Raw genomic sequence first — 12,573 nt, 5'->3', positions numbered from 1 at the left:
CTCCTCCCCTCCTGAGCATCCCGGTAAATTTGGCGCTCCTGGGCGCGTGCGGCCTACTGCGCATGTCCAGTGTGGTATACTTCAAGTTCCGTCGGACGTTTTGCAACTAGCTGAACACTAAGTTAGACGCTCCCACCTCCTTTAATTCCTCTTAAAACCAATATATGACACCAAATCTGCTCTAAACACATGTATTAAATGGCTGTGCTACATTAAAAGGCGACATTTAATCCACCAAAACCGTTTAAAGGTAAACTAATCTTATTTTTGTCACTGGAAAATAGTGATATATGTGTTTATATTATGTTATATATAAATAAAACTTTGATGGGGGATTTGTAGGGAAAGCCATTCAATCTGTTTTGAAAGAAAATGTCTTCTTTAAAGTAAAAATACAAAGTTAGACCCATGCAGCAAGACACCCCCTTAAGAAAAGGTGAAAACTTCTCATTGCATCCTGCCTTACAAAAATATTTAGTTAGATTATCCACTATATACCCACATGTGACTTTATATAGTTCATATCTACATAGCAGCATTCGTATAGCTATTGTAGTTTTCACAGCTATTTAGAATTAGCAACATTTTTAACAAGCTTTCTGGAGGAAAACATCTTGAAATAAAACTTATAAGCCATGAAGGCAAGGCTAAAAGGCTTCTACATAATCAATTGATAGGTTAAAGTTGAGATTTAAGTTGTTTTATTTTGTAAAATAGCTCATTTTGTAGCTTGAGAGTGTTTTGACCTTTATAAGATGTTTATTTTTGTGCTATAACGACAAAATTGGATATATTTCTCCCAACAGTGTGTTGGTTTATGCATCATCATCCAAATCATATCCAAATATTAATTTGACAGTATATTGACAGGTTATCGACCACTAATTCTACCCTACTGTTTAAATAAACAAAGGAGAGGTGTGAATTTTTGCTCATATTCAAGATACAGATTAAAAATTGCAAGATGCATTCAATACATTTCCATACAACATATTAACTTGTCCCTTTTTTGCTCAAAGAACAAGATTGGTTTACACGTTACCAGATTTACACCATTAAATTACACAATACAAATGCCTTGATTTAAGAGTGGCTGTTTAATAAACTACAAATGAAGAATGATGGGATAATATTGGTACCTCAATGATTACATTGTACAGGGCAGTTTCGAAATTTACGATGTGTCCCTGAGCGCACCGAGTCACTACTCTTTGGACTTGTCAAAGGCGCGTTTGGCCCGACCGTCCGCGCTAAACACTCTGTGCCAACAACATTCGTGAGTTACTTCTCCCCTGGTGAAAAAAGGAGAAGGAAACTAAAATATCTGGACGCAGTAAACACTCTCGGAGTGTATGTTTGGCGTGTATGGAAAGTGAAGTTGCAAAGCTTTCCCTGCTCGTTCTCTACCTGTTTGTGCAGTGTTGCACACACAGATGTTTCTCAGTGATAAACCCTTAAAGACCCTGGTCTTATCATGTGGCGACAAAATGAGCTTCTGTGCTCGCCCAGACAAAGAAAGTAATGTGGTGGCACTTTTTTGCGGGAATTTATTGCACATAATAACTCACAGGACAACTTCCTTTAAACAATGTGTTGTCCTAGTTGTTCCTCAAGTTGCCTTTTGAGTTTCTTAAACAGCAGCCTGCTCATTATGTCTTTGCATCTATTCAAAAATTATGCATATTAAAATCAGCAACAAGTTGAGCCTGTTTTTCAGCACCCTTCTCCCAAAGACGAGTAACATCATAATGCTCCTTTCTTTGTTGCATAACGCTGGCATTATTCTGTATTAAGGCAACATGTATTATGATGATCTTGTTTTGGTTCTCCATCCTCCCTCCGACTGTCCTCGCTCAGCCATTCATTGCAGGGAGGAGAGGGGGGTTAATGCTTTATTTGTATGTGTCTTCTCATTGTATTAGTTCCTCCATACGCGACCGTATTGTCCTGGTCACTTGTAATTATCATCACCCCAGACCGGCCTATTGTCCCAGGGCAGTCATCATAATAGTGGCCTGATAAAGGGCTGCACACACTCACACACACACATGGCTATGGAGTGCAAATTTTTACTATTTGATGCAACAGGGTGGACAGACAAGTAAAACACTTAGAGGGAAATATACAGATTTACAAGACTGGACATGGAAGATAGTTTTTAGATTGTCTATTAATGAAATATGTTGGCTCTGAAGTGTGGGGCACAACCTAACGTGGGGTAAATTGTACCATGGACTTCTTATGTGGTCACACAGGGTCGATCCTTTCGTGCTTCTGGCCAGTTGACCACAACACCACCAAACAGTGACCCACAAAATTCCACCGAGATTGGACATGTTTCAGCTGAGTTAAGTGACAAAGACTATTTTCGGCTGGCATGAGTAAAGTTCTTTGTCATACTTGTCTTTCGATGACTGAGCTGTTGACGAATCCAACCACATATCATCTTAAGAACTGTCTTGTTGCACAAAACAAAGTTGTAACGTGGTACTACAGTTCCATGTTCTCAATTTTCATGTCCTTAATTAAATGAGATATACTTTGTATTTTTGATTTGTCAGGTATCTTATCGACACAGTTTCACAGACTTGTCAATATTCCTACATTCAGCACTTTCGACATCCGGATCTAGGTTACCCAATCTATGTACATCCATCGATCCAACCATTGAATATCAATGAGAGACCAAGAGATGGATGGATGCCTGTATGGATACCTATCCTTCCCCTGATGTAAATGGAGACCAGGGTCAATTATACAGCAGTAATATGCGTGACAAGTCAAATGTGCGTTCGTAATGTTGAGTATTCCACAAGATTTGGTTCAGTTTTTATCACCTGACAGGCTTAGGCCACCGTACACAATATGTAGAACATTTGATACTCTGTTTCTGTACCCCTACGTTCACCTTTCGGGGTACCCCACATATAAAGGGGTGTTTCCTGCCTTACCTCGCCCCTTTTGCTGTTGGGCTCCATGGGAGAGGTAAGCAACATTTCTCTTGTGGTAATTTCTGTGTTTTAATCTTGTGTCGCTTGATTTGTGTAGGGGCTGGAGTTTGTACGGTTGTGTATGACGGAGGATTTTGTTGTCAGGAATAAACGGAGATTACCTTCAAAGATATCCACGGTCCGGCCATTTTTTATATCTACACAACGCAGACAACACTAGAGTCCATCAGTTACACCTATAGTCTATAGATAGAACTGGATTGAATTCATTGTGTTAAACAGACTTGACCAGCAAGTGTTACAACTAACCCTCTGCCTCCACCACTTTTCAGTGCAATTGTAGACGAAAGATAAGTTCTAGAAAAAAGCAACAACTGTTCATTTGTAGCAGAGATGTTCTAACATGTGTCAGGTTGTGCCCCGCTCTCCCCTGTATATTTACTGAAACTGTTGACTTACAGTGCCGCTACACCAAGCTGCAGGCCTGTGATATAATGTATTACATGGTTGCCTGGTTGCAAACGCCTGTAGGGCCCCAATCCTGTACACACCTGTGTACGCAAGCATTGTTCCAGCAGTCACTTTTGCCTTGAGGAGGTGTCACCTCTAATCTATTCAAATCAAATTTTAATTTTATAGCAGCTATCGTGCAAGATTGCGATGCATGATGACCCACATAGGAAATAAAGTGGGTCAATACGAGAGACACGGCAGTAAAACGGTCAGTAATGATAACCATTGTTAATGCCACGGTAAAAAAGAAACAACAGAAATAACTTAAATAAACAAATGTGTAAATGCAATTCTGCTTCCAAATGTCTGGTTTGTGCGTATATATGTAGGTGTAGATTTCAGGGAACATTTCCACCTTAATATTTAGAACATGTGCATCTGTCCCCCCCAACAAAAACAACATGAAAGTAGCAGTAGCACTTTTATTTTAATGGATTTTAAGACATTTCAATGTTAAATTGGTGCAGAAAAATTCCCCAGAATGCACCCCTGTTGCATGACCCCCCCCCCACCCAGTGTTCAAACAAAACCCACACCCTTGCGTTTACCTGCAAGTGTGTGTCTCTAACTCTTTCTTTCTGCACAAGCCCCACATGTGTCTTTTCCCTCGAGGGTAATATTAAAAACTCCATCTTGTTATCTGAAACCAAATTAAAGGAAGGGAGCCTGGGTATGCAAATTCCCCCACAGTGGGCTGAGCAGGAAGCCTGAGACCCATTGACTCCCAGCTGAGGTCATTTGCATGGGCACGATTGGACAGGTTAAGGGCAGGTATTGTGATGGCCGCCCCCTTTGCAAAGCATTGTGTGCACAGGTTGGCTCATTTGAATGATTTTTAATGATGGCCCCTGGGCTCAAGATATCACCCCACCAAGGCTTTCAGACCCAGTTTGGGAAAGGCCAAACGTGTGTATTGTTAATTGTCTGTGTGAGTGTGTGTGTATTGATGTGTATGTAAAGGCCTGCATTGGGAGAAGGTTGATCCCAAGTCAAACAGGCAGTGAATGTGATCCAGCATGTTTAAATAAACCACACATGTTGACTTATTGATAATAGGTTTTTCTACATGTGCATTGAAATCCAGCAGAGGTAGGAGCTAGTCATTGTCTTGCCAGTCTTCAAGTCATGTTCCAAGTCAAATCCCAAGTCCTAAACTTAAAGTTTCAAGCCCTAAACAAGTCATAATGCACTCATCACCAAATGCAGTGCCATTTTAACACATGAAATATACAAAGATCATGACTGATTCTTAATATCTGATTTATTTGTAAAAACACGAGCACTATTTAGCACTATTTATTAGCACTACAACAGAGTGAATGTTGTATGTTTCTGTCCAGTCTCATATAACTTTCTCTTCCCAAACTGGCGTACGGTAAGCTATTAAGTTGTTAGAAAGGCTTGAACTATACGGGGACTGTAAGAATTAGAGGTACCAAATCTGTAGTTGGCTACAGTTGTTGAAATATTATGTTAAGATCATGTTCAGACAGCCATTTTCTGTTAATTGAGTGTTGCTAATTAAGGGTCCATCATTTGCTATAAGCTGCCATGCCTACTTAAATAGTAATTTGTAGCTTACTCCTTAGTTTAATAAGCCATACATTGAAAGATGAGGTCTATTGGACTCAGTATGCTGATGTTTGCAGTATTTGCTCTTGTCTTGTTTCCGCAGAAATCGCGTACTTCTGTACTTACACTTAATATGTTGAGTGCATAAGTGCGCTCACACTGAGACGTATGGAAAAATGCAGTGCACTATGAGTGCCCGGATGGTGCACTCAAAACGGTTAAGAAGTTGAGTGTGGAACTATGGACACTTCTTGCCCTCAATGGTCGCCATCTTGGCTACGTAGCGGAAGGGGAGGGACCACTTTTCAAACTGGAAATGGCGGCTGTGCGACTGAATACATGTGTTTTTTGCACTAAGCACCACTATATTGTTGTCGGGTATAAGCCAGCAGTATGTTTATTAGATTAATTTAGCAGTCTGTAATGATTTGGTACCGCAAACGATAACGCAGATGCTAGTTTGCTAACTAGCTAATTTGCGGTCGTCATTTCCGCTGAGTGCACAACGGCTTGAGACAACACTACCCTGTAGAAATTTGCGCACTACACCAATAAGTACATAGTGCACATAGTATACTACATGGAAGTGTACTAACGGAAGTATGTGATTTGAGACACAGCAACACACTCAGAAACAGAAATATCTCTCCCTACCTGTCCTCATCACCAGCTGTGTATCTCAAGCCTACATTGAAGAAGACAAAGCAGTCACCAGAGTTTTCAGCTTTGTGTTCTGACCGACACTCAGTGGCGAGGTCACATATCCACCAGCCTGAGACAGAGAACTCTCAGTAAATAGGCTCAAGTGCAAGTGAAGTCACAAGTCACTGGGGCTAAAGTTCAAGTTGAGTTGCAAATCTCTTTTGATTTTGTCAAATCTGAAGTCATGAAATTTGTGACTCAAACCCGACTGGAGTCCAAGTCATGTGACTCGACTTCACACTCCTGGCTATCATTATTCAGGAACATTTTTAAATAATATTTTATTACACCTACTTGCTTAATGAATGCACACTGTATGGAAATAGTCAATCAAATCTTAGAGTTTTTATTTAACAAATCACTATTGCTTTTAATTTAGTTTAAGAATTGTTACCTTCTGAATGCACAGTTTGCTACTTTCAGGACCTCCTGTGTGTTTCTTTATTGACTCTAGTTGTTTGGACCACCTGTCAAAGGCTGCCAAAGGTGTATGTTTTGCATTTTCCCCTGAGGCTAAGTTCCTGTGAAAGACTCTTCCCATGATGCTTGGTGCCCTTGGCACATTATGTAAAACATTACCTCATACCCACTGCCAACTTTTGGGAAGCCTTCACCCCTCACCCACTTTGCACACAAGCTTTGTCTTCTACAATGACACCAGGATTAATCTGTTGTCAGATTTGCATGCTGTTGTTGACAGATTTGCAATCCTTTGCTTTCACTTGATTCTGTAGATACCGCTGTCACCCACTGGCTGACAACCATTTTGTGCGTCTCCTAGAACTGGGTAGGATTCACTAGCAGAGAAGATACATTGGAGATGGATGCAAACGGTGAAGTTTATTAGTTGCTCAGTAATGTAATTTGTTGCATCATTTAAACAAAGCACTAACCACTGATCCGCTCATTCTCCTACCAATCTGTCCATCCATCTGGTTAATCCGTCTAATCAGTACAACAATAATTCTCTCAGAAATCCTCCTCGCCCGCCACTGATTCATTGATCAGGCTTTCCGCGAAATGCAGCAACCTTGTCGGCACAGATTTGACCAGAGCATTTGAAAGAAATTCAAAGGAAACAAATGTTCAGATCCTGTGTAGATGTGTGAAAATCACACCTCAGCCCTGTTGCAGTGCATGTTTAATCGTCTCTAAGTCTGACTGCGTTGACAAAGGCACAGAGACGCAATAAAACATTAAAAAAGAAACCAGCACAAAAGCAAACATTTTTGTTGTGTTTTGTTTACCAGGTTTGTGTTTTAGCAACTGCAAAAGGTCATGTCAAACAGGGACAATGTAGGAGAAAAGCTGCAAACACTATAACAACTTAAACTTTTCACTTAGGCAATATGTTCCATTTCCATTACATATCAGGTGCTGTTTGCTGCCTTTGGTTTAAGAGTGTCCTAGAAACATTTCAGTGATGCAAAGGAAGAGTTCCCTCTCTGTCACCTGTGTGACCCTGCAAAGCCAGCGTGTTTGTGTCATGTGTGCGCGAGTGTGTACAGTTGTTTATTTTGACATGTAGATGTGCAACCAAGACTTCAAAACGCAGGAAGTGGAATTTTAGAGGGGAAACCTCCACCCACTTAGAGGCACACACATGCACGCGCAGACAGACACACACCCAAAGGTATGACTTTGTGCACAAGAAATAATAAACTCCACCACTGTCCCTTCCTGATATGAATGACTCCCCCTTCTCGTTTTTACTAGTTCCTGTCAATTACAGCTGCTCTTCGTCAAACTGCCAGTTGCAATATGAGCCATCATTGTGAAAAGGTCTTTACAATTACCTAAGCAATCGTCTTTCTTTATTCTGAGCTATTTTTAGATTGAGGAGACACCCCAAACCTCATATTTCATTTTGCGCGTGCAGATGTGCAAGTGTATACCTCACCTGCATCACTGGTATCAGATTATTGTCTGACATTTTCACCTTCCTCTCTTTCATCAGCACACAAGCCACAGAGGATGAGATCAGGACACATGCATACACCTGCATACATATGCGTGTGACCATGTGTAGATATGCAGAGACCAAGTGGCAGATAAACCCGTGTACAGACACAAGAGAGGGGGGGGGGGGGGGGCGCATACATCTTATTTCTTTCCCTTTTGTGGTCGACAGGCTATAAGTTTCTTGTGATACAAAGATAGTAGGAAAAAGTGATGTCACTCACTGGGTGTTTGTGCGCAGTGTAGAGTGTGGGCTCAGATGGGTTGGTCTCTAACCATAGGGCATAACCTTTGACAACCTTAGACATTCACACCCCAAGATCACAAGTGGGACTGAGAGCTGTGCGTGCACTTTGTGCAGGCACACTCTCAAACATTTTTTTTCAAGTGCACCTCTCTTGACCTCTTCAGATCATTTTTACAAGGTTGTGCAGGGAGGAAAGAAACTCTTATCACTTTATCATTGTTCATATTGTGCTTCCTCTTTCACATTAATAAGGCATCATCATCATTAAAATGAATTTTAAGTGTTTCCTCATTCATCAAAGAGTAGGTGGATCATCTTCGTCATCCTCTTGAGGGTTTCTGGTTTTTCCAAGAACAGGACTAATGACAGATTCATGCATTAAACCTTTAATAAGAGTGGATCGGTACCAAAATATTACTATTGATACTACATTTTCACTTTGAAGAGTGATTCTAACTTTGATGGGATCGGTACAAAAAAGGGATTTGTTTCTCTTTTCTTCATCGTACCTATTTGTATTAAGAGTAAAACTGTCGGTGCAAATAATGTTCTGTTCTTGTGAACACATCTTGTGTGCATCCTGACGAGTTTAATCTGACACGTAAGAGCAGTGATGGCTTAATAAAAGAGATAAAAAGAAACATGAGAAAGAGAACTTGGAGCTACAACTGAAAAGAAGCGCAGTGGGAGATGCCTCGGCATCCAGACCCCTGACACAGAGTTCACTGGCAGAAGTTTTTAGTTAGGCTCAGGCGAGAAATATTGACGTATAGTGAAATTAATATTTTAGTCAAATCAGATCTTCAGCACTGGTTAATGTCACGTTTTCAAACTGTTATTGGTCACCATCAGCTGTTACTTTAGTACACTGATTATTTACGTCATAAATCATGGGTTGAAAAATTGGCCCTACATGGGATTTGCCCTCTTGGCTTTGCCCAAGTGGGCTCCACATGGTTATGTTAAGTGGGTATGAGCCCAAAATGGGCATCTTATCTGGGGCTTACTTGGGTAAACCCACCCATGTGGACAATAGGTATGGGGCCAATATGTAACCCATGAACAATCCCATATATGATCAATTTTTCATCCCGTTTACAACTCACGTGGCCCTGCGTACAAATGCTGGTTGGGTTGGTATCATTTTGAAACCAAATCTCATGGTCTTGCCCAACCTTACTGTTCTATTACTCAGACCTTAATGACTGTTATCACTGGATTTCCATTCTGTGCTATAGCTACTAATGAAACCTACATTTCTTCCTGCTTTGCCCCTGATGATTTCTTAAAATATATATCGTATATTTGGTCTAATTTTACTTAACTCCTAGTCATTCCAATATATATGTATGTAGAAAATACGCTCTGCAAACATTAACTGATTGGAGGTCAGTTTTTCTCTGTCAGACAGGGTGCAAATTATGAAGCTGGTTTGGTAGATCTGATCCCAGGCCGCATCGGTGCAGCTGCAACCGGAAATTACGTCAGCAAGAAAAAAAATGTTTTTAAAAATTTATTTTAACAACTCCGTTGTTGACCACCAAGCAAAACACAGTATTACGAAAAAAAATAAGATTTTTAAAAAAGTTTTAATTTAAATTATGTATCACAGAGGTTGAAGAATCGATTGAGTCCTGACAACTGCTGTAATTTCACGCAGCAGCGGCAGCGGCAATGGAAGTCGGGCAGTGAGACACATGCCTCAGCAGTCTGTGAGCCGAAAACATTTACCCTGAGGCCGAGAGAAGACACATAACCAAAATGTCTCGGCACAGAAATGTTCGAGGTTACAACTACGATGAAGGTAGAGAACCTTAGCCAGCTGTTGGTAGCGATTTAAGCGTCACGGCAAGGCCTCAAACCGCTAAACTCGTTAGCCGCTAAGCTAACGTTTCCCTGTTGTTGAGTGCAGCATTAGCAGCTAACGCTAGCTAATTTAGCTGGCATGATAACGTTGCTGTCGTGTCACTTGGCACCTGGCACAAGATAAATTGCAACGTAATACTGTTGTCTTTTTATATACTCAAGCTTTCAGAGTAACGGTATAACGTTAGAGCTAAATGTGGTGTGTCTACATTGGTTATGTAGCTACAAGCTAACTAAATTTATGTCTACTAAAGTTAAAGGCAGCTGCTTAGCTAGCTAACTCCAGTGTTTGAAAGTCATGTTACAAGCTTCTAATACATTGTTGCATATAGACACCCCCTGACCTTATTAACTTACCAGACCTCCCTATTTCTAAAACCTACAGTGAAGTAAGCACAGAAAATGATGTGGCCCCCAATTCACTGTTTGTTATGCATTCTGCAAAGTTGCTGACAAGGCAAAGTGACAGCTGCAACAAAAGGCTCTTTATCTTAACTACAGCTGCATTACATGTGTATGTTTGTGTAAAGTAACATTAATGTATATTTTTTTTTTCCCAGACTTTGACGACGATGACGTGTATGGACACTCTGTGGATGATGACTACTGCTGCATATCACCAGCAACAGGTTGGTGTCAGTGAATGCAGCATTACAAGGCATAAAGAATATATATTTGCTTATAGATAGTCTGTGAGACCTTAGTTTCATTTGATTTACTCAGTTAAAGATAACACTAGCAGCATACAGGACATTTATGAGTGGAAAACTGCAGTTTTTCTGAGTTTATTTTTATTTTCAGTAAGGGTTTTATGTGACTAAATAACCATTTAAAGGTCCAGTGTGTAGGAGTTAGGGGAATATAATAATGATGGGATATATCAGTATGTTTCTTCAGTGTTTGATCAACTGAAAATAAGAATCGTCGCCTTTTCGTCTCCTCAGAATGAGCCTTTGATGACGAACTGCGATGGAAAGATGCAGATTATTTAATGTGAAACTCCTTTGTTCAGTGTTTTTTGGTGTTGTTTTGGCGAGGAGGAGACCCGGGGATAATGTGGCTCCTGCTAGAAACCGCCTGAACTTTATAGGGGAAAAAAAGGCGTATATACAATAGCAGGTGCTCAGAGGCTGGCTCCAGAAGCCATTCAACCCCTGTAGACCCCCGTGTTAAAATGCCCAACGCTACAGCAGAAATAAATATGTTTGCAGCCTGGAACAAAAACGCATTTGGTCTCTATAGCTAATTTTTTTACTGCTTATGACTACTGATGGAGGTTGAATTTTTATTCAACTCACTTTAAGTGACAGGCTGTCTGCCAATAGTGTCCCCAACTTCTCAGTCAGGACCACTCCTTGCTCCTTCTCAACGCCAGCTTCTCGTCCAAATATGGTCAGTTATGGCTCCCAAAAACCAAAGTGGTGACGGCTTGGGCGCTGAACTCGAGGCTTCAAACCAATGAGTGCCGTCTCAGTAGCTACGGCCATTATTTTTTACAGTACATGTTATTCAACTCCCAGTAAAATGTCCCAGTAAAAAAAGTCTGTGACATGCTGAATAGCTTTAGGGAAACCCTGATTTGTAACCTGAAAGCTCTTTATTTAGTGTTTTAATCACCTGGTTTGCTTCTTTTGGAGAGGAAGAGACCTCTGCAGGTGATTTGGCTCCTGATAAAAACATCCTGAACAATGAACACTGAAGGAATTCCTGATCGGGAGTTCACGTTTGGCACATGAGAGAAGTTTCAGCTGGTTGCAGTCTGCAGTCCTCACTGCTCCATGCCACTAAATCCTACCCACCTCTCCTTTAAATTATACCGCATTAACCAGACATCATATCTCTTAGTTTGTAACTGGCCAATAAGTAAAGATGTTTGTGGTTTTTACAGCGAATCAGTTCATCTACTCACGTCAAGAGAGGCAAGCACCAAGGGAAGAGCCTTTAGAAGAGGAAGAATATGAAGATGATGTTCCCATGTCCCCGACCGTCAGCCACGACCTCGACCCTCTTGATCAAGGTAATATTATTAAGATCTTCTGACCTGTACGTTTGATGTTTGTGTTTGAGAATGCTAAAAGTGGTTTATTTTCTTGATCTGTTGTTCTTTGTTTAATCTTTAATTTTTTTCTGCCTCACAAACATAATGTCTGTGTCTGACGTGTGTGTTGTGCTTTATAGCCAAGCTGTATTCCTGCCTGGACCATATGCGCACTGTGCTCGGAGATGCAGTGCCAGATTCAGTCCTGACCCAGGCAGCCATAAGATGCGGATTCGACCCACAGAAGGCCCTGGATGCAGTCCTGTCTGAAGACGCTAAGACGGCCCCAGTTACCAGAAGCACCAATGAAGAGATGGCTCCGGTAGCAAGAGTGGGTCAGGAGAAAGAGCCGCTCCCACAAAGAATAAGACCAGAGGCAGAGAAAGGTACGCCAGGAGCGGATCAAATTATGGTCATTTTATTAGTCAGGAATTTTTCTTGACTGTAGTTACATATTAGAGAATGTTATTGGTAGGGATGCATCGAAATGAAAATTTGTGGCCGAAGCCGAAGCCGAATAATATTAAATGCTTGGCCAAATCCAGAGTACCGAATACCGAATATTGTTGTTTAGTTTTTCATTAGTTTTTGCAGATGAACCCCCTCCAGATTAGTGTTGTCACGGTACCAAAATTGGATCCCACTGTATGATACCAATGAAAATATCATGGTTCTGAGTAGTATCACGATACCACAGCGAAAATGAGGCAGATGTGCCTTTTGTC

General features: G+C 40.9%; 1 protein-coding gene across 2 annotated transcripts in view; it reads left to right on the top strand.

Annotated features, from left to right (window-relative positions):
• Window positions 1-9,484: 9,484 nt before the first annotated feature.
• The window catches only part of hbs1l (HBS1-like translational GTPase), a 39,440-nt gene continuing 36,351 nt past the window's right edge, over window positions 9,485-12,573 (top strand). Inside the window, exons 1-4 of one of the 2 annotated variants that reach the window (XM_050058188.1) lie at window positions 9,485-9,748; window positions 10,371-10,439; window positions 11,699-11,827; window positions 11,989-12,234. In XM_050058188.1, coding sequence (XP_049914145.1) covers window positions 9,706-9,748; window positions 10,371-10,439; window positions 11,699-11,827; window positions 11,989-12,234 — 487 coding nt within the window. In that variant the 5' untranslated portion in view covers window positions 9,485-9,705. The remainder of the gene's footprint in view (window positions 9,749-10,370; window positions 10,440-11,698; window positions 11,828-11,988; window positions 12,235-12,573) is intronic. The other variant, XM_050058187.1, reaches the window with a different exon arrangement.

The sequence above is a fragment of the Epinephelus moara genome, chromosome 12 (genome assembly GCF_006386435.1).
Source record: "Epinephelus moara isolate mb chromosome 12, YSFRI_EMoa_1.0, whole genome shotgun sequence".
Classification (NCBI taxonomy): domain Eukaryota; kingdom Metazoa; phylum Chordata; class Actinopteri; order Perciformes; family Serranidae; genus Epinephelus; species Epinephelus moara.
Note: the sequence above shows the minus strand (reverse complement) of the source record. Positions and strands in the feature narration are given on the sequence as shown.